A 24,883-nucleotide genomic window follows, 5' to 3' on the forward strand; every position below is an offset into this window, starting at 1 on the left:
TTTTATAACAATTTTCCTACATTTTTCTATTGATTAATAACATATATGTTATATTTAACATATGGTGTAAGAAAATTATGAGGCCTTAAAAATAAAATAAATAAATATAAATATAATTATATTTATTTAACATATTCAAAAAAAAAAAAAAAAAAAAAAAAAAAAAAAACACTTTTATATTGTATTATATTATATTATATTATGTTATATTCCATATTTTCAAATGGTTTTATATATTATTCCCTCATATGATGATGAACAATACATATATTTTTCAAGTTCAGGAGGTTATTATCCACATAACATTTTTAAATGTTATATTACTTAATTTTTCAAATATTCATTATAAAAATGAATTTACAAGGTTAATTTTATTAAATATTATATAATGATATAAGTAAGTAGTTTCCTTTCCTTTTTATAATTAAATTCAATAATGAGAAAAATGAAATCATATATATATTATAAAAAAAAAAAAAAAAAAAGGAACATTACATATAATTAATAAGTAATTTGTTACTATATAATAATATATTTAATATATATATATATATAATATATTTTATATACATATTAAACAAAACCCAGAAAAAAACCTCAATTTTTAAATACTTTCATTGTTTTATTTATAAATATAAATTTATATTTATTTGGATTAAATGATATAAATAAATAAATAGATATATATATATTAATATATATATAATTTTTTTTTTTTTTAAATAAATATAAAAGAAAAATAAAAGGACTTTAATAACTTATTAAGAAAAAAATATTATATATTGTAACTGTATTTATTTTTTTTAATTCATTTTTATAAATATGAAAATTTAAAATATATATTTAAAAGAAATTTTTAATTTACATGTATGATAATTATATATATAAAATAATATATATTTAAATATATTTACAATATATTAATAATTTTTTTTTTTTTTTTTTAATTTGTACTGCATATATATAATAATACTTACATATGCTATTTACTAATGTTGCTATATTGTAAATATGATAGATAATATATTTTAATTTTACGGTAATAAAGTAAATTTTTAAGAATGAAGTTTTATATAAATTTGTCAAAAAATAAAAAGTAGAAACAAGAAACAAAAAAAAAAAAAAAAAAAATTTTAAATAATTCTTATTATATGATTAAAAATTATTTATTCTTCTAAATATAATTTCAAAAAAATAAAAATAATGAATAAATAAATAAATAATTATATATATATATATATATATTATGTACGTATCAGTTTGTATGTCTATCAAATTGACTTTATGTTGAATAATACAAAAAAAAAAAATAAATATATATAAATATATATATATTGTACAAAACAAATGTGAATTATTGATAAGAACATGTAATTTCTTTTTTCTTTTTTCTTTTTTCTTTTTTCTTTTTTCTTTTTTCTTTTTTTTTTTTTTTTTTTATCATTCCATAAGAACGTTTTTTTCTCCTATAGCGAAATAATTAAAATGATTAACACTTATATTAATATTGTGATCTTTACCAAAATCTTTAATTACTTGAGAAACTTTTCTTTTTGTTTCATCCAGCATATATTCCTACAAGTTGGAAAGTAAAATGTTATAATAGTATAAAATATATTCATAATATATATATATATATATATACATATGTGCTTATATTTATAGTTTTATATTTTTACCTGCTCTAGGAATACTATGGAACTATAAAATTTCTTCATTTTCCCCTGTATCATATTATTTAAAATATTTTCTGGTTTTTTCATATCCTTCAACCCATCTCGAATAATATCCATTTCTTTTTTAGTAATTTTTGGATTTAATGTATCGATGGAAACACTAGCTGGTTTAGCGGATATAATATGCATAGATAAATCATTTGCAAAGTTCACAATATCTTCTTTTTTAGTTTTTAATATTTCATCTAAATTATTTATATGAAGAACTAAAAGAACTCCTGATAAGCCCACATGATCATCCAATTTGTTATGTATATAATAATGTAAAAATTCGTTTGGATTTTTCTTACTATATTTTGAAAACCTTCCAATTTTTATATCTTCTCTAAAAATATTTCGTAGATAATTTAGTTGTTCTCTCATGGTACTGTTGCTTTTATTCTCTTCATCTACATAAGGAAGACTTAATATTTCATCCATTATATTATTATTACTTAGGATATTACCACTCGTTGTGTAACCGTCTTCACTATTTTTATTATCCCCAGCATTTTTACAATTTCCAACGGACAGGTCATTATCCAATGTAACATTCAATAAGCTGTAAACAAACTGAACAAACATTTTATTTCGTGCAACAAAATCAGAGTCAGTTAAAAGTTCTAACAAAACTATTTTGTCATCTTTTATTTGGCTAGCTACTAATCCTTCTTTTTTTACTTTAATATTTGTTGAAACAAATGTTGAACTTTTGGTATTTTTCCTAACATGTTCAATTGCTTTATCTACATCATTGTTACATTCTTTCAAAGCTTTATTACATAATTGTATACTAGCATTAGTAACTTCTCTTACATATTTTAATAATTTTAAATGATCATTATTTGTAGAATATAATCTATTTTTCTTAATATTATTACCGTAATTTTCATTACATCTCCCCACAGATAATATAAAATGTGCACTCTGCGTACTTTTAAAAGAAAACGCAATTATATAACTGCTCAGAAAGCTTAACAAGAAAAAATAAAACAATTTCATTTCATTGGTTTATAAAATTATGAGATCTTAAAGACTACTCAAAGTCTTTACATGAAGGTGAAAAATTAAGAAAAAAAAATTTATAAATTAAAATAAAAGGAAAGGAAAGGAAAAATTAAAAAAAAAAAAAAAAAAAAAAAAGAAACGCCAGTTACATTATAATAAATAAATATAATATATATATATATATATATATATATATATATATATATATATTTTTTTTTTTCTTAATTTCCTTTCTTTTTTTTATATGAGAAATATATATTTAAAAACCCATACATTAATCTTTAAAATGAGTATATTGCATGAAAGGATAAGTAATGACCATTACACAAAATAAAGGGAAACAAAAATAAAAATAAATAAATAAATATATATATAATATATATATAGTATATTAAACTTTTATATATATTTTTTTTTAAAATAGCTTAATATATATATATATATATTTCATTTATTTACAAATAATAGTTTTATTTTTAATTTTCTTAAATTCCCAATATTTTTATTTCTCTTCAATATTACTTATATTTAATTTTGTTCTTATATATATTTTTTTATTTGAAGGGCACAAATAACAAAGATATTTTTTATATTAAGCGTACTTCTGGGGTTTTCCCATATAAATCGTTGTTAAAATATATATAAATAAAATTGACGTAATATATGAACCAAAAAAAAAAGAAAAAAAAAAAAAAATTAAAATACAATCATATAATATAATAAATAAGAATTGAAAAAATGTACACAATATAAAATTGAATATAAAAAAAAAAAGGTTTTTCTTAATTTCCCCCTCTTTATTTTTAATAGTTTACAAATATATATTTTACTATAAAGAAAATATAAGAACAAATATACAAAAATGTATCCATATATATATATATATATATGTATGTATGTATAATATAATTGTGGTTTTCTTTTTTTGAGATAATATATTAAGCATTATTAAATATATTTTTTAATACATATGATAATTCGCTTTTTCGTGTTTCAGATTAGAGACCGTATATACATTAACCAGTCCTCATCCACCAGATAATTAGACATTTTATAAACATTTTCATTAACCTTTTGATCTAATAAATTATTATTTGTATTAGTTGTAGTACCTTCCAACAATATACCTGATTGTTTATCTAAGTTAAAATCTAAAAATGAATTTAATTCTTCATAATCTTCGATACATTCCTCATTAGTTATATTGAATATATTTGCATCCGTTTGATTATTTTGTACAAGAGAATATTTTGTTTCATTTTTATTGTCTTTTTTTTTTTTTCCTTCTTTTATTTCTTCTTTATTTTTTATAATTTCATAATATTGCTTAGTTTCTTTTAGATATCGTTCAACATTATGTTTTATCTTATTAATTCCTTTTATTATATTCATATTGATTTGTAAAGAATGGTATAGAATATTATTATTATTATTATTATTATTATTATTGTTCATATTATTTATGTTTACATTTTTCTTCTTATTTTTTATATGAATTGTAGTATTATGATAATTATTATAAAAGTGACACATTACATATATTTGTAAATTAATAATATGAATACAATTCAAATACCATAAATAAATATTTTTATAGAATTTTTTTTCGTCATTTATTTTTTCTTTCTTATTTTTAAAAATATGTTTATATATATAATCAGCACAATCGAATATATTTTCATTTAATCTTTCAAAGGAGTATATTAATTTATTTATATCATTAGGTTTCATATATATCACACGACTTCTCATCATACCCACATTATTATTATTATTATTATTATAATAATGGTCTTCATAATTTATGTTCATTTTTCTTTTATATATTATTCTTACACTTGAATTAGGACAATTTCTTATCATCACATTATTATTATTATATATATTTAATGTATCCTTATTATTACCTAAATCATTGTTAGCACGATCTGTATACTTTATTTCGTCATGTAGTGGAATGTACAATTTTTTGTCATTATAATGTGGGACATTATCATGAGGAATGAGACTTACATCTTGTATGTCTTCAACATTTTTTATGTCTTCAACATTTTTTATGTCTTCAACATTTTTTATGTCTTCAACATTTTTTGTGTCTTCAACATGTTTTATATCTTCAACATTTTTTATGTCTTCAACATTTTTTGTGTCTTCAACATGTTTTATGTCTTCAACATTTTTTATGTCTTCACCATGTTGTATGTCATCCTTAGCTACAAACCTTGTATTAACTAATTCATATGTACAATCATATTTTGCATCTTTGTTATCCAAAATATACTGGCCACGTGCATATTTTTCATCCTCCAAAGCGTAGAACCGATACCCTTGTGAATTACCAACAAGATAGAGCGATTTTTCTTGAACACACTTTTGAGCTTGTTTTACAACACGCTGGTCATTCCATAAAGGATTATAATTTCCTTGTATAAAATCCGATATATCAAGAACATAATCATTTAAAAGTAAATGAGGACATTGTGTTTCATCCAGTAGAGATATAAAAAAAAACTTACATGCAGATATAATATTGATTAAAATATTTTTATTTAATTTTATATTAATCATTTGTTCTATTAATAAATTATTCAGTGTATTACAAAGTAATTTATTAATTTTAAATTTGAAATGAATATTTTCATTCGTATATATATTATTCATCCTTGCTATTTTTGATATAAAGGTACCTATATAATTTTTATTTATAAAACATAAATACACTTTTAATGTATAATAAAAAATGATTTCAAATATTTTTAATTTACATGATGAAGAATAAAATTTATATCCATTATTGATTTGTTCCATTTTTTTTTTTATGGAATTATTTTCACTGCATATATAAAATTCAACCTTATGGAAATTATGTAAAGGATTTATTAATTTTACAGAATAACTATTTATTAAATAATAATCATCAATATGCATATATTTCTTCTTTTCTAAAAATTTTTCTATTAACATATTTATGTAAAAATTTATCATAAGAGAATAATTACAATTCTTTCTTAGTACGTTTAGTAACATGATAATGGATATGATTGACATGTGTACGGAATCTTTATCAATACGTTGATTTGAATAATAATTATTACTACAATTATAATTATAATTATTACTACAATTATAATTATAATTATTGTTATATTTACAATATGTATTATTATTATTATTAAAATTGTCATTATTATTATTATTATTATTATTATTGTTTATGTTGGGAATATTTTTCTGGTGAATACTCTTATTCTTATTCTTCAATATACTCCTATTTATATATATATTTTCCCTTTTAATTTCCCCTTCTTTCAACAATTTCAATCTTAATACTTCCCTTTTTGTCATAATTAAACTTCCAAAGGCTACAAATGGCTTATAAATAATAATCGTCTTTTTTTTTTTTTTTATATCTCTTAAATCTGTCTTCACAATATTATCATCATCATTCTTTAATGTTGATACAAAATGGTGTTTTCCGGTGTCTTCTTTTTTATGAAAATAAACGTTTTCTATAACATCACAATTTTGTTTTTTACTATAATTTTGTTTTCTACCACAATTTTGTCCTTCATCATAATCACCTTCTTGATAATCTTCTTCTTGATAATCTTCTTCTTGATAATCTTCTTCTTGATAATCTTCTTCTTGATAATCTTCTTCCTGATCATCTTCTTCCTGATCATCTTCTTCTTGCTCATCCTCTTCATCAACATTTTCATCCTCATCATCCACTTGGACGTCGTCACTCATCACACCATCCATACATTCCAACAAGTTAGAATTAAAATAAAAATTTTCGGTATAATTCTTATACAGATTATACGACTTTTTATCAAAAAAACGTTTTCTCTTTTTGGTTCCCTGCTCTTTTATTTGTATCCTCCTCTTCTTCCTAACATGCAGTTTATAATTTTCTATCAAAAATTTATCATCTATAATTATTATTTCACTCGTAAACTTATTCAGATGAACCGTTGAAAGAAACAAACACATCAATCTAAAACATAATAATCTAAATAATCGTTGAATAAAGAAAAAGACAAACTTTTTTTTAAAAGAGAAAAAATTATATCCTGAGCAAAAATATTTATTCAACAAAATTATTAATAAGCTTCTATATATGTATAAATTTTCATCATAATATTCTTGACATAAGAAAAAATCATTTTTTATTTCTTTATATAATAATTTTACAATCAAGTTACCATATATCGAATAATTTATATTATCATAATTTCTTAATATATCACAAAAATGTCTATCCTTTGTTTTTTTTTTTTTTTTTAGGGGGGGGATGAGGGGAGATATACAATTTCTATGATTCCTTTTTAATTTATTAAAAGAACAGTTTTCATATGTATCATTCATATATTTATTCTTTATAAAATTATTACTTATATTGTTGTTTTTATATCTTTTGTTCATGTTACCTTCATTTTTTGTAGAAAAAAATTCAGTACATAGACAATTCTTTAAAGTATTATAATTAGAAGATATAACATCTCCATATAAAATAGACATTTCATGTATTTGTTCACATTCATCCTTAGTATTTAATTCAGCATATATGTGTAAATTCAATGGGAAAATTTCATTCTTTACATCAAATGCTTTTGTTTGTACATTATCATTAATTTTGATGGTACCGTTTAATAATTTGACTAAGGACATAAATATTAATGGATATATATCTATAACAATATTTGTATATTTATTTCTTCTAGTTTTCATATTTGTTTTTTTTTTTTTATTATTATACTCTATATTATTTTTATTCCATTTATCAATAAAACTCATAACACTCATATAATGATCATATATTTGTTCTGCTTTATTTATGTTTTTATTCATATGATGTTTATTATTACTACATAATTTCTTTTTATATTTTTTATCCAAATTTATTTTTAATATATCTCCATGCATTTTTGTATACACATTTGTAATATTTACATCATCATATTTATTTTTTGTTTCATATAATAAATATAAAATATGATAAGCAATATATTCATCCACGAAATAAAATTCTTCTATTACATTTTTCTCATTTATTTCTACATTCCTTTCTATATTATTAAATAAATTAAAATCTGTGTTGTTTCCTATCCCTACAACATTATCACCATTTTTTCTTTGTTTTTTCTTCGCAATATGGTGGTTAAACATCAACATTAATAAATACAACATTTTGTCTGTAATATGGAGATTATAATTATTTATGACGGTATATATATGTATGTCATATTTATTTGTAAGATAACCATATTTGTTTATAAAATCATCCATTTGGGGGAAAGACCAATAATGATAATTATTATTATTCTTGTCATTATTGCTGTCATTATTATTTTCATTATTATTATTATTATTATTATTTACTATTATGGTTTTATTTTTTTCTTCGTGTTTTTCTTTTTTATATATTATTTTATCATCTCTTCTATTAATATGACCATTTCTCCATTCATATAAATGCTCTCCTGATATACCCTTTTCATATTTATTGTGAATATTGTAATATACACATAACATCCTTTTATTAAGAAAAAGAAACGTATCATCTTTTGCATAACTATTACTCAGAAGGTCTTTTTTTTTGGATATATATTTCATAGGATACAATATATGATAAACCAAATCATCAGCATTTAAATTTTCATACAAAAAAAAATGATCTTCTAAAATATCTTTTGTGTTGTCCTTCTCTTTATTATTATCGTTATTTGTTTGAATTATATTTTTGAAATATTGCATATCATTCATTAATATATTTTTCATCTCATCTTGTTTTTTACACATTTCTGTATCATAATATTTGTTTTTATTAATATACATATCCTCCATAATAGCTTTTTTTTTTTTTTTTTTTTTTTTTTTTTGCTTCTTCATTTTTATTCTTCTGTAATCAGACATATTTTTCAAGTTAAAAGAAAATTTAGTAAAGTGCATATAATACATTTCCAAATTCTTAAAAATTAAAGAAAAAAAAATAATATATGATAAAAAAATACAAGAACAACATTTTATATACAAACGTGAGTCTACAGAATTGGAGCTATTCCATATATTTAATATTTCCTTTTTTTGTTTATTTAATATTTCCTTTTTTTGTTTATTTAATATTTCCATTTTTTGTTTATTTAATATTTCCTTTTTTTTTCTATTCAATATATTTTTTTTTTGTATTTCACAACGCGAAAAATAAAATGAATAAAAAGGTACCATAGATATATTTTTTGTATCAGCAAAATATATATCATCATCCATGTTGAATATATTTCTTTTTAATAAATAATTTATTACATATATATTTTGTAAAAGAATAGGATTCTTATTTTTTATTAATATATTTTTTATTATTTTACCCAAGTTACTTTGTTTCTTGGTATATATCATCGATAAAAAATGAATAAGAACCTCTACTCTTATTTTATTAATAAAAAATAAAAATAATATATCAAATATTGTTCGAAATAATATATTCTTATTAAATAATAATAAACATTTACATAACATATAAAAAGTACTTTCTATAAAATTATAATTATTATAATAATTTGATAAGTTCTTATTATTATAACTCTTTTCATCTTTTATATGAGCTATATTATATTTATCCATATCATATGTATAACCATCAAAATTGTTCTTATTTTCAAACATTTTGTTTGTACCAAAATTTTTGCTCTTATCTATAAATATATCGTTATCATTACACATTATATTTGTTCTTATATCATGTATATTTAAATTATTTGACATTTTGATATCAACATTTTTTTCAATATTACCATAATTATAAAGTTTTTCTTTTTTTTTTTCTTCTTCATCATAAATATTATTAACATATATTTTGTTAATATCTACATTACTTACATCATTATTAAATAATGATATTATATTATTTTGTTCTATATGTTTGTCTTCTAAATATTTATTATTTGCATCTCTCTCCACAAATATATCTGATTCGTTATTAATATTAATTTTTCTATGTTTCAAAAATATAGGATCCAAATTATAAATATTATTACAATTATAATTATAATTATTATTATTATAATTATTATAATTATAATTATTATTATTATTATTATTATTATTATTACTTCCTTCAATGTTACTATGAATATGATTCATGTTCTTATCATTATAATCATCACATACACTGTTATCTATATATTCTATCGAACAAGTATCAAAATAATTATCTAAAGTATCCATTTTTTTTAAATTAATTAAGGTGAAAATATTTCTTATCCATATGTTTTCATATTTTCTACTAACATCTATTGTAATGAATTTCATATATTTGAATATGATATTTGTATATTCCTTGAGATACATAAATAATGATGAATACCCTTCCTTAACACATTGTGCATCCTGGAAATATAGATTAATTTTATCATCGAAGCAGAAGGATATGTATTCTATGAGTATACCTATAAATAAGTATACCAATGAATAATTCTTATTACAATCAAATTCGTATAAAATATGATCATAACGTTTGTTATTATATATATTATTATTTTTATTATGTTTATTTTTTTTATTATATATATTTTTTTTATTATATTTATTTCTTTTATTATCTTTGGTGTTATCTCCTAATGTGTTCCCTTTTTTTCTTATTCCTTTCATATTCCTCTTATTTAACTTGCTCATATTTTTTTTTATATTTTTGAAACATCGATAAATTTTCTTATAAAGAAATTTACTTTTAATTTTAATCTTGTTAAAATTATAATTTAATTTAAATTTTATAACATCAATAAAAATATGTTTCAAAATATTTATATATATACAATAATTATTTTTAGACATATATAAAATATACAACATTATCAGATCTTGTCTTATGGATATATTTTCATGCATTTTTAATTTATTCATTATATACTCTTTATTTGTTTTGTCCTCTTGATATTCTATACTATTTGTATAATTCATATCACCTTTATTTTTTATTTCTTTTTTCTCTCTTATTTCATATTCTTCTTTTCTACAAATCAATACATCATTTAAATTATTTCTTTTCAAAAAATGCTCACATGTTTTCATATATTTTTTGTATCCCTCTGATAAGCATATTACCTTCGAAAAGAAGGTTATATATAAGGCACACACATAATTATAATTTAATCCTTTATATAATGATTTCCCTGTATTTTTCTGTAGTACTACATTTATTAAAAAGACCATAGAATAATTTCGAAATTTTTTATTTGATAAAAAACCTATCATAATATTTGATAATAAATTTATATCTTCTATATATGATGTATTTTTTAATTTTATTTTATATATATGTAATAAAAACCAATTAAAAAAAAATATATTTATTCTAAATATAAAATAATCATGTAATATATATAAATTACTTAAATAATAAAAAAAATTACGTATTTCTATATCATTACATTTTTTATTTAATAACCATAAATATGGTGATAATTTCTTCATAGTATTATACATATATACTTTATTAATACCTAAATATTTAGATTTCTTATAAAATAAATAAGACAATAATATTATATATTCATATATATTGATTTTCTTTTTAAGAAAATACTTATGTATATAAATTAATATTTTTCGCTTTTTTATATATTCCATATTTTTTAAATTACTATATATATATTCATTTTCTTTAATTAAACAACTTGCTAAATTATTCTCATCATTTTCTGATCTATACCAACGGATATTTTTTAAAACATTTTTATAAATATAATACTGCTTAATATATTTTTTTCTTTCCCCATTCTCTTTGAAATCTTCAATTTGTCTTTTATCCTTTTCTTCTTTAATCAAATCTTTCATTTTTCGTTTGATGCTGTAAAAAGGAAACGATTTATTATTTATAAGTATATCATTTTTTATAATTACTATTTTTTTTGATAACAATATATTTTTTTCTTTGTTTTTTTTATTTTGTATATATGAACAAAATTGTACATTTGGTAAATGATCATAAAAATGATCATTTGTTAGATTTTCACTATTATTAATAATATTACTACTACAATTATTATTACTACTACTACAATTATTATTACTACTACTACAATTATTATTACTACTACTACAATTATTATTATTATTATTATTTATTATATTATTATTTTTTTCTTTTTTATATCCTCCTTTTATACAACTATTCTCTACATCACTATGTATTACATCATTTTTATTAAAACTACCAATATTTATACCTCCAAATTTATTATCACAAATATCATTTTCTATACTGTCATATATATTATTATTATTATTATTATTATTATTATTACATGATGTGTCCGTTCTGGTTACTTCTTCTGAGCATGATTCCATTAAATAATCAAAAGCTTCATCTGATTCTCCTTCTAATGAATTATCTGTATATTCGCTAGATGATTCATTTTCTGATGATAATACACTTTCATTACAGCTATTATTTATGTCTTCTTTTCTTTGTTCTTCCTTTATATCATTATTTTGTTGTACATTTTGTGCTATCGTTTCTTTTTCTTTGTATTTCAATTTGTTAACATCGTTTTGTTCTCCACTCTCATCAACAATATTATTTAATTTGGAATGGCTTCTGGTATCATTTCTTATATATGATTCGTTACTTATTTTGTCATTCATTTTGTCATATATTTCCTTTTCTGTTTCATTATCTGTTTCTTCTTCTTCTCCTTCTTCTTCTTCCTCACCAACTTCTAAACTACACCCTTCGACCTCTTCAATATTTTTAACACAATCATATAATGCACAACTTTTATTAGAACTTGTGCTTTCATATGTTTCTTCACTCTCGTTTGGCATCCCCTCTTCAACGGTATTTTTATTTGGTTGACTTAATGCTTTTGGTTTTCGACCTCTACGTTTAACGGTGTCCTTGGTTATATTATCATTCATATTATTAATTTTATTATCATTCTTATGATCATTCATGGTCTCATCTATTTTATCACTTTCCTCTGTACTTCCATTGTAACTTTTATTGTGCGGTGCAATTTTCGATTCCTTTGTTTCTTCCTTTTTGTCCCATTCTTTGTGAATCTTCATTTTATCATTTTCTTTATGTTCTCTAGAAGAAGATAAATAATTATTCTTGTTATTCAATTCTTCATTTTCATCATTATCATGATAATCATGGTCACTATTGTGATTTTCTTCATCTTTATAATAACCATATTTTTTTTTTTCTTCATCTTTATAATAACCATATTTTTTTTCTTCCTCCTTTTTGGTTATACTATCTACACTTTTATTACTTATATCATCATTATAAGAATTGCGGTTCCATTTTTCATTTAAAAAGTCGATGACCGTAGGTCTTTTTTTCTTTTTAGTTACAGTAGCGTGCAAGGGTTCTTTATTCATTTTTCTTTTTTTCCTCTTTTCTTTTAAATTGCTTGTAAAAAAAGATGAAGACGAACAAGAAGACATGTTAGATGATGTACGCGAATGGGAATAATTAGATGCATATTCTTTTTTATTTTTTTTTTCATCTTTATAAAAAGTTTGATTTAAATGTATTTTTCTTTCCTCCCTTTTATTATCATATGTAGAATATTTTTTATATATTTCCTTTCCACTTTTTTCAGAATCTGTTGAATATTCATCAGTGCTAATATATTTTTCATCATTTTTATTTGTTAGCCATTTTTCTTTTTTATGATTCACAGGAATATTCTCCCTATAATTATCATCATTAAATGGGTGATGACGTTTTGAGGCGCTAACAAATTGTGGACCAGATGTACCGCGTTCATCATATATACCACACATATGGTGTTCTCCATATTTATCATCTTCATCATTATTATTATAACTCCTTACAGATACTCTATTAGAAATATAACCTCTTTTATGTTCACGTTTATCTCCCATATGAACCGAAATTCTTCTTAACTTTTCATCATAATCGTTATGTTTATCATAACCCCTAAATTGATCACCGCTATATTTATCATAACCCCTAAATTGATCACCACTAAATTGATCAGCACCACATTTATCTTGCACATAAATATTATAACCCGATTTATTTATCATTCTACTTTCATTTAAATTCATACATTTATTTGCAATTAGATTGTTCCTAATTTCCACATTTTCTTCTTTATTTAATTCATAATTAAAATTTTGGTTATTTAACAAATAACAAGACTTTTTTTTTTTATATTGACCATCATACGGATTATTATCAACAGTATTACTCTTGTTATACATTTCTTTATATAAATGATTATTAGAAATTAAATCATTATTTGTATGAACGAACTGATAAGTATTTTCACTTTCAATTTTGTCAGAAACATTTCTATTTTCTGAACAGTATATTAACGGATTGTTTTGGCTTGGATCAAAATTTGTGACATTAAATTGCGGATGGCTAGTTATACCTAAATTGGGTGTTAATGTATTAGTGCCAATATTGGTTATTTGTAAATTTCCTAATCCGTTCGTATGAATATCAACTGCTGACATAACATTCGATGGATGATTTATCCCAACAGATTTAATGGTATTAGATGACTGATTTATAGCAGCAGGTGCTATTATTGTACTTGACGGTTGGTTTGTATTCATTTTATGGTTTATATTCATTTGATGGTTTATACCCATAGAAGTAGTCAAAATATCTAGTGGATTATTTCTACTTACCACAGCTGTGGCATATTTATGGTTCATTCCATTTTTAACATAATTTGGTTTATTAAAATCGTGATTTGACAAATTATTATTATTATTCATATTATTCAATGTATTGATATTTAAATTAGGATATAATAAGGCATTATTATTTATTTGAGTATTATTGAATTGTTTAAGTTTAATATAATCTAGTGTGCTGAAAATATTGTTGTTATGGTTATCAACATATTTATTTGTATTATGAATATAAGGATAAGGAATATTTAAATTAATATTTTTATTTAATATATTATTTGAATTTTGTTGTTCAACTTCTTTATTGCCTTGATTTAATATTTGATTTTTATTTAAAACTTGTGATAAATTTGGCGGTAATTGTTGACTTACATTATTGTTTAAATTTGAATATAAATAATTATTAAAAGGTTGACCACAAATATTAATATTATTATTATTATTATTATTAATATTGTTACTATTAATATAATTATTGTTACTATTAATATAATTATTGTTTATATTGTTATTATTTATACTCTGAGTGTTATTATTTATATTATCATTTGATGTACTTATATTTTGAGTGGATATATTTATATTTTGATTGGGAATATTTTTAAAATTTTTATATAAAGTATTATAAATAGGATGATTTGAATTATTTATATTGTTACTTGGAATATTATGAATATTTTGACATAACAAATTTTTTAAATTATTATTTGTATGAAAAATATTATGAGTATTACTCTTTTTTGTATTAAATATATTATTCATATTATTATTTATTGAATGGGAATTAATTAATGTATTTTTCATATTTGCATGGTATTGAGTATCTACACATTCATGTAAAGCACAAAAATTATTTTGAGATTCATACAATACATTGATATTAGCTGAATTTAAAGGATATATAATATTACTATTATTATTATGAACATTATTATGAACATTATTATGAATATTATTATGAATATTATTATTATTATTTATATTATTATTTAAAATGATATTATTTTGAGGATTAAATATATTATTATCCAACACATTTTTTTGTTTTATTATATCTTCATCAATTTTATTTATCTCACACGAACTATTCATTCCTTGCAAACATGTACATTTTACACATAAATTATTATCATAATTTTTTTTTATACTATTCAATGAATATTCTTCAAGAAAACTTTTTGAATAATTTAATTCATTTTCTTCATATCTATTTTTTTTTTCATAAAACAAATTATTATTTAACAAATTCATATTCGAAAATTATTCAAATTATCTAACATATTATTATCAAAAATGTTATATATATATATATATATATATATATATATATTTAATATATATAGAAGTTTTTATCTATATCATATTCATTCCTATTTATCAAATTACTATATATTAAGTTACAATTCTCGTACACATTAAAAGAAAATTCAAGTAACATATTATATAATTCTTTATAAATATACATAAAGCATATCATTTCATAATTATACATATAATCTTTATATTGTGATGATAGCTATATACCTATTGTTGAACGGATATATATATATATATATATATATTCATCTATGTGAATATAAGAAATAAAAAAAAAAAAATACTTTCCTACTATTCAAACGTACAAAATATTTAAATAATATTAATATTTAGATACAATATTACATGTATATCTTTATATATATGTATAATATATATATATATATATATATATATATATATTAGGAAGCGCAAAATGTGCTATTACACATGTTATTCAATACGTAATTTTATATCTCTGTCTTAATATTTTCATAATATATATATTTTTGTCAGATAAAAAGAAAGGCCTCTTAATAATATAGAAAGCAAAATTATATTATTTTATAGAAGTAATGTAAGAAATTCATTTTGTTTTATTTTATTTGATCACTTTATTTTATTATTTTTTTTTTTTTTGTCTTTATAATTCAATTAATACAAAAAAAGGAAAAACATATTCATATAGAACATTAGAAAAAAAAAAAAAAAAAAAAAAAAATACCCCTCTTCCTATTTTTTCTTTTCTTCTTTTTTTTTTTTTTTTTGAGGGAGAGAGCTCTACACATTATGCATATGAATATCCTTTGTATGTAATAATAGGAAAGAAGGGTTGTTATCCATCCTATTAGAAACACAGAATAAATTTATAAAAATATTTCACATAAAAAATCTAATAAAAACATATTTTTAAATGAAGTGATTAAATTTTATAATCGGTATATTTCAAAATATAGATGTTAAATATGTGTAAGACAATATAAGAACAAATTCATGTATCTTTCTATATTTTTTTTCTTTTTTTTGTTTTTAAAAATCAGATTGGCTTTAGATGAAAAAAACAACTTGTGAATTGTGTAGTCATATATATATATATATATATATATATATATATATATATTTTAATTTATGTAAGTATATACAAGAAATATGTTCCGTTGCATTATTATTTATATTTTAGAGAATCAAAGACATTTTGTAACATTTTAATTTTAAAAAAATATATCAATTGAATGAAATAAATATAGATACTTAATATTTAATTAATGTATCAACCTTCATATAGTAGATATAAGAAAAAATTGAAAAATGAATTCAATATTTTATTCAATTTCTTGACTAAATATATGTACATATATTTTAATAATAATACTAACATGTATATATTATATATATGTATATGTCCTTTATTTTCATTTTTATTTTTTCATATGGCACACTTCTTAGCACCAACATTATAATACGCCGTTTTTTTTTTTTTTTTTTTTTTTTTCTTTTTCTTTTTTTATGAGACTAATTATGTATAAACAAGTTTACTTGAATTGTTCAGAATTTTTTAAAGATATTTTTTATGTTTTCACTATATTATTTCATAGCTGTAATATAATATAATATAATATAATCAATTCATTTATTATTAATATTTTGATATATCACATTTGTGATTTGTGTGTGCACGTATTTACAGAACAAATGTATTTTATTGCTTTAATTGTTTTTTATAAAAAAATAGATATATATATATATAATATATATTTTTAGATTATGCAAAGAAAAAAAAAAATATATATTCTCATTAGGTGTATTATATATCCTTATATGCCTTATATTTATGTTTAAAAAAAAAAAAATTAACTCATATATATAAATATTATTATATGTGAATGTTATATAAAATATGTATTTTTTATTATATTTTCATACTCAATAAATAAATATATATATATATATATATAATAATATTTAAATTTAAAATTGTGGTTATATAACATACAGATTATATATGTTTCAAAATTTTTTATTGTTCGTTATTTTAATAAATATTTATTTATATTTTTATTTTTACTTTATTATTTTTTTATTTTTATATATATTTTTTTTTTAATTGTCAAAATGTAGTGTAGATTGTTTATTACTTATAACGTTATAGAAGTAATATTTTAAAAAAATATAAAATTAATATTTTTCATATGTTATAAAATTAAAAAATGCGAATGGGTAATAATGTGATATATTATATTATATAATATCGAAATTTTCCTAGTACAATAAAAAAAAAATAAAATAAAAATAAATAAATAATAAAAGAAAAGAGTATTAAATAAGAATGAACAAAATTTATGTTTCTTCTGCTGGTTTTTAATAAAATAATATATATATATATATATATATATATAATATTGTATTTTATATATTATATTTTATATATTATATTTTATATATTATATTTTATATATTATATTTTATATATTATATATTATATATTATATACATTTTTCGTACGTTATAAATAAAAATATGTATTTTTATTTTTTTTAATTCCTACAAATATAAAATCGAAAAAATTTATTTTTTTTCCACAATATTTTGAAGGAGTATAACCTTATCTATATATAAATCCATATTTTCTCCTAATAAAAAAAAATTAAGTTAATGATTTAATTTTACTTTTATTATTGCTATGATAATAATTTGTGAATTAATTTAAATATATTTTATATAGCATAAATTTGAAATTAACTCAAAAATAAAAATAAAAATAAAAATATATATATATATATATATATGTATAATCCATTTATATTTATTTTACATACCTTCAAACGTAGTTTATAAAATTGTATTTTTTTTTTTTTGTATATTTAAAATAAATAATAATATATATATATATATTGTAAATATATACACAATTATATTACTGCAAAGAATGAATTTTTGTGATAACAATGAAATGAATGAAACAAAAAATTTTATGATGAGCAATAAAAACGACGATATTGTTGTAGATTGTGATGAATATATTGATGGAAATGTATTTGAGAAAAACACAAACATGGGAAATATATATGATGAAAATTATAATGTCGATATGAAAAATGATAATTTGTTGAGCAAACTAAATGATAATATTTCATTTACATATACCACCAATGGACAAGTTGAAAAGCAAGAAAATGAAATCAAAGAAAAACAAAATATACTACATTATCAAATATATATTGATAATGATGAGGATAAATATAAATATTGTTCTAATTCTAATTTACATAAAAATGAAGAGGAACATGAGAAAGGATCCCCAAATAATATTTATGAAGAATTAGATAATAATTTAGAAAAAAAATATTTTTATTATAATTCGGATAGTAAACATTGTATAGATGAAAAAAATGAAACGAATGATTTGGAAAATGAAAATGTAGTAACTTCAATGGATGTAAGTTACGAAAATGTTCTTAATGATAATTTTATAAAATCGAGAAGTACGTCTATTAATTATACAGATAATTCATTTGTTTTAAACAAAGAGAATTTGAAAAGTTCACATCATATAAATGGTTATTATATAAATGATCACGATAATATAAAGAGTGATATTATAAATGATCACGATAATATAAAGAGTGATATTATAAATGATTATGATAATATCAAGGGTGATAAAATAAATGAATATGACAATATAAAGAGTGATAAAATAAATGATTATGATAATATAAAGAGTGATATTATAAATGATTATGACAATATAAAGAGTGATAAAATAAATGATTATGACAATATTAAGAGTGATAAAATAAATGATTATGACAATATAAAGAGTGATAAAATAAATGATTATGACAATATTAAGAGTGATAAAATAAATGATTACGACAATATAAAGAGTGATAAAATAAATCATTATGACAATATAAAGAGTGATAAAATAAATGATTATGACAATATAAAGAGTGATAAAATAAATGATTATGACAATATCAAGAGTGATAAAATAAATGATTATGATAATATTAAATATAATGATGACAGCCAAATTAATAACAATGTAAGTAATAAAGTTAATTCCCCAGATGATGATCCTAATACATATGAAAAAGATAAAAAGGATATTATTAATTGTAACATTTATGAAGAGAATAAAAATAATATGAATAATATTATACATAATGATAAAGAAAATATTCATATGGTGGACACAGGAAAAAATGAAGAAAATAATAATATTGATAATAAAAATAATGATGATATAAATAAGGTAAATGTTTTGACCCGTGTGGATACAGAAAATTATATATTAAATGAAGAAAACATTTTACCTTTACACACAAATGATGATGTTACAAAATTATTAGATGAAATAAACGATTTAAAAAATACGATAGAAAATATGAAAAAGGAAAAAATAAATTTGCTTTCTAAATTTAAGGCATATACATTAAATAATAAAAAAGAACTGGAAGAATTAAAAATAAAATGTAAGAACAAAGAGGAACAAATTAAAATGTACGAGAATAAGCTACAAAATAAAGAAGATGAAATTATGAATTATGTTAATGAAATACAAAATAAAGACAAGAAAATTGAATCATATCATATTAAGTTACATAATAAAGAAGAAGAAATTATGAATTATGTTAATGAAATACAAAATAAAGAAGAGGAAATTATAAAATATGTTAATGAACTACAAAATAGTGATGTGCAAAAAGAAAAAAAAGAGTTGAAAACAATAAATGAAGTTTTAAAAAATACAAATGAAAAGCTAGAAAAGGAAATTACATCTCTTCTAGGAGAGATGAAAAAAATAGAGGAAGAAAATAAAGTCTTGAAAATTTTCAAGGAAGAAAAAAATAAAATAAATAACGAAAAAGTGACTCAAATTAAGGGTGATGATATTAATGATGATAATGATATGAAATTTAAACAAATCCTGCTAGATAACAAAACTTTTAACAAATTACTTGTTAATGAATTAAATATAGTAGAAGAAAATATTTTATTTTGTTTCTCCATCGATAAAGATAAAAATAGATTACTTGTGTGCATAAAACAAAATGATGACAATTTTTTTGTTATACCAAATTGTATATTTGATGAAAAGTTCCCAGGGTTACAAAAAAAAACAGAAAGTATGATCATCCAAGATATACATGAAAAAGAAATACTTGAACTCAAAAATAAACAAATGAACGAGTTATATATACTAAAAAAAGAAAAAGAAGATATATATAAAGAATATGAAGAATATAAAAAAAAAGTGACAAGTCTAATTAACGAAACGAACTATAATTATAAAAATATAGAAGAAAAAGAAAATGAAATAAAAGAATTAAATAACACTTTAAATAAATATAAAGAGGAAATGAATAATTATAAAGAAGAAATAATAGTTATTAATGAAAAATATAAATTATTAGAAATAGAATTATGTAAAGAAAAAAATATAAGAGATCAACAAAATGTTGGTATATCAGATCTAAAAAAAAAAATGCTTAAAGAAAAAATAGAATTAGAAAAAAAATATAAAGAACAATATGAAAAAGAAACACAACAAAAAATTAATGACATGAAAATCATATTTGATAATAAAGAAAAAATTTTACAAGATCAAATAGATGACTTATTACATAAAATTGAAAAGTTAACATTCTCAAATGATGAAAAAACAAAAACTATAGAAAACTTACAAATATATATGGATAATGATGATAATATCATGAATCAAGAGGGAATTCAAAAGAATGAAAAAAAACAAATAATAGACAATCCTATAAATACAGATGAAAAGGATTTATTAAATTATATTCCAGATAATCATATTAATAGTGATCTTAATCATATTAATAGTAATGTAGAAAATGATTATGTAGAAAAACGAAATAAAAATAATGTTCACCTTTCAAAGAAGGAAACCAATTATCAACATAACATAAATGAACAAGAAAATGATAACAACAACAACAACAATAATAATAATAATAATAATAATGTAGAAAAATTGAAATCAATTAATAGTACTAATACGTCAATACCTATATATCCATATGAATATAAAAAAATTAGAAAAAAATTAGAAACATATGAAATTCTGTTAAATGAACAACAAGAAGGAAAAAAAAAAATGACAGAAGAAATTAATTCGTTAAAAAACCAAGTTAAAAATTATGAATCAATAAATGGAAATTATCAACATATTATTTATCAAAAAAATATACTCTCAAATTTCATAGCCCAAATACCTTCACGTATACAAGTAGATGATTATGTGTCAGTTATTTTTAATTCCTTCAACTTTTCAAATCAAGAAATAGAAGCTATTAATATAAAGCGCTCAAAAAAATGAACAAATAAAGCTATGACATGTTAAAATTGTTTCACATTAAACCGTGGGAGCACACACACACACACACACATATATATATATATATATATATTTTTATTTACTTGTTTATTTATTTATATTATTATTTATTATTTTTTTTTTGTTATGTTAGTTTGTTGTATAAATATATAAACGTGTGTCCCCCTTAATCATCCAATCGTTCATTTTGTTTCATTTTTTATATTTTAAATTCACCGATTTTTTAAAAAACTTTGAACATTTAAAAAATTAAAATATTTTCAAGTAGGATGCATATTCATTACGTGTATATATACATATGTTCCTATTTAAAATCTAAATTTTATATTATTCATAATGAATGTTATAAATAACTGTAAACATATAATTATTTAATATATATTTTTTTTATTTTTTTCGGATATATTCAAATATGTTAGTCTTTCGATTTCTTAAACATAAAAATATGACTTTGTCTTATAGGCAAAAAATAAAAAAAAAATAAAATAAAAAAAAAAAAAAAAAAAAAAAAAAATACATATATATATATATATATATATATATACATACTCATATTTTTATTAACACATATATAATCTCATAAAACATAGGTCTTCTTAATTTGAGTTGTTTCCTCTCTTTAATATAAAAACAGCCCATGCATAAAAAAGTACTAAAAGGATTATTAAAAATATACATATAAATACATAGTTGATAACAAAATTGTCTAGGATAGATAAAAAGAAGGATGTTAAAATAACGAAAATTAAATTAACAAAGGACATGAACAAACCAACGAAATTGTAAATATCTGATTTGGTTTCTCGCGCGGTTTTTTGCAAATTCAGAGACAGCCTAAAAAAATAAACATAAACATAAACATATAAATAAATATAAATAAATATAAATAAATATATATACATATATATACATATATATATGTACAATATTCGGATACACATTTATCATCATATGAGAACATTTCCTCTCTTCAAATAACTTACGTTGTTTTCAAATTGGTAGAGAAGAAAAAATAAAACAGGCAACAAATTATGTAAAATATTAAAAAGCTGTAAATGTTCAAATGGTTCAACATTAAGAAGGGAAAGAAAAACAGGACTAGAGAAATTCCTGACAAGATAATTCCTCTGTAAAAAGATAAAATAAATATAAAAAAAAATATATATATATACATATTTATTTATTTTTTTATTTATTTTTTTATTTATTTTTTTATTTTTATTTTTTTTTTTTTTTTTTTTTTTTTACATGAATATATCCTTGAGAGCTATTATATTCTTCTTGTTAGAATAATACGAAATATTTTCAAAACACTTTGTTAAGGATATTAATATTACAGCCATCAATATTTGCACAAATATATTTTTGAGATAAAAGAATTCAGCTACATATATAGATGTTAATGGTATCAACATAAGAATCATAATATCTTCGACACTATTAAGATATGACAACATACAAGTATAAAACAATAATGTATTTTCCTTTTTAATAATATGTATATTATTAATTAGTTCAGAAAATTGTCTTTTATATTGTTCTTGTAAGGAATAATTTTCATTTACATATTCCATATATTCTAAATTTGATCTTTCGGTTAAATATTTTTTCGTTTGATCATTATATATATTTGGATATGTATTATTAAATGTATCTGTATATCCATTAGTTATACTATTTGTATGTGATGAGTGAAATTCTTTTTTTTTATGTTTTTGTTTTTGCTTCTGTTTTTCGTAATATTTATCAAAATTATCTTCATTATTATTATAAGAAAGGTCTTCATTCATATCTTCTATACTATCATTTGTATTATGCTCTTCATAATTTGTTGAGTAATCATTATTTTTATTTGCTTGATTATTATCTACATTTTCCAATCCTAATGTATAAACAACTAAGGTTATTATTGTAATAACAGAAAATATAAATGATGAAGTATAAATAAAAACATCTTTATAATAATTCTCATTAAATAAATTACTAAAAAGATACATAACAAATATAATCAAAGGATTAACAACTATAAAAGAAGCATCGAAAAAAAACTGATGTAATGTTAAAAATTTTCTTTTGGCTTTCTCATTAATTCTTAAATCATATTTTTTGGATAAAAAATCAATTCCATTGTTATCAATATCTATTAAGTTTGATATATTAATTTGAATATTATCTAATAAAAGAAAGAAACTAAACAAAAATTCATATGTCCTGTTAACGTAATATTTCTTTATTTCATTTTTATATAAGAAATATAAAAATGGAATAAAAAATCCCCATATTAATAATCTCACTGTATTTGTAAAGATAAGAAAAAATTTGATATTCCTCCTTTTTACTAAATATATAGATATAGGCGTAAACAAAAATAAAGTCAAAAATGATATTAATCTATATACATAAAAAATGGAAAAATGTTCAAATAAAAAAAATAAAACAAATGATGTAATAGCCCAATGGAAAGATGTTCTTATAATATTTAAAACTTGTCCTATAATATATTTTTTTAAAACATCATCATTAAATAATGTATCTTCTTCAACACTTGAAACAGAATTCATATTATCAGAAGAATTATAATTAATTTCATAAAAATCATTATCATCATCATCATCATTATTATTATTATAATGTTTATTATTATGCTTATTATTCTTATGATGTTTATTATCATTACTTTTATGATCATCCATCATCATCATCATCATATCCTTATTATCATCATTATTATATTTACCTTCTTTTTTCTTTTTTAAATTTTCATATATCGAATTATACACTTCACTAAATTTCTTATCATCTAATGTGTCCTCTTTTTTCT

The 24,883-nt window shown here is 19.7% G+C and overlaps 4 protein-coding genes across 4 annotated transcripts in view; 1 reads left to right on the plus strand and 3 right to left on the minus strand.

The window, feature by feature from the left end:
- Positions 1 to 1,440: 1,440 nt before the first annotated feature.
- PF3D7_0305000 (elongation factor Ts) lies at positions 1,441 to 2,717 on the minus strand (the record flags this gene model as incomplete). The annotated part of the gene is made up of 2 exons (XM_001351090.1): positions 1,441 to 1,575; positions 1,680 to 2,717. 2 exons carry the CDS (start codon positions 2,715 to 2,717, stop codon positions 1,441 to 1,443), a joined length of 1,173 nt encoding a protein of 390 aa, XP_001351126.1.
- Positions 2,718 to 3,716: 999 nt separating this feature from the next.
- On the minus strand, positions 3,717 to 15,653 carry PF3D7_0305100 (conserved Plasmodium protein, unknown function; the record flags this gene model as incomplete). Its single annotated transcript, XM_001351091.2, has 1 exon — positions 3,717 to 15,653. The coding sequence occupies one exon, from the start codon at positions 15,651 to 15,653 to the stop codon at positions 3,717 to 3,719; it is 11,937 nt and encodes a 3,978-aa protein (XP_001351127.1).
- Positions 15,654 to 18,624: 2,971 nt separating this feature from the next.
- On the plus strand, positions 18,625 to 22,044 carry PF3D7_0305200 (conserved Plasmodium protein, unknown function; the record flags this gene model as incomplete). Its single annotated transcript, XM_001351092.2, has 1 exon — positions 18,625 to 22,044. One exon carries the CDS (start codon positions 18,625 to 18,627, stop codon positions 22,042 to 22,044), a length of 3,420 nt encoding a protein of 1,139 aa, XP_001351128.2.
- Positions 22,045 to 22,658: 614 nt separating this feature from the next.
- PF3D7_0305300 (transporter, putative) overlaps positions 22,659 to 24,883 on the minus strand; it is a gene marked incomplete at both ends in the record, with an annotated part of 3,141 nt that continues 916 nt past the window's right edge. Inside the window, 3 exons of the mRNA XM_001351093.1 lie at positions 22,659 to 22,896; positions 23,046 to 23,189; positions 23,311 to 24,883. The exon at positions 23,311 to 24,883 is cut by the window's right edge and continues 916 nt beyond it. Coding sequence (XP_001351129.1) covers positions 22,659 to 22,896; positions 23,046 to 23,189; positions 23,311 to 24,883 — 1,955 coding nt within the window. The remainder of the gene's footprint in view (positions 22,897 to 23,045; positions 23,190 to 23,310) is intronic.

This window comes from Plasmodium falciparum (genome assembly GCF_000002765.6).
Source record: "Plasmodium falciparum 3D7 genome assembly, chromosome: 3".
Taxonomy (NCBI): Eukaryota; Apicomplexa; class Aconoidasida; order Haemosporida; family Plasmodiidae; genus Plasmodium; species Plasmodium falciparum.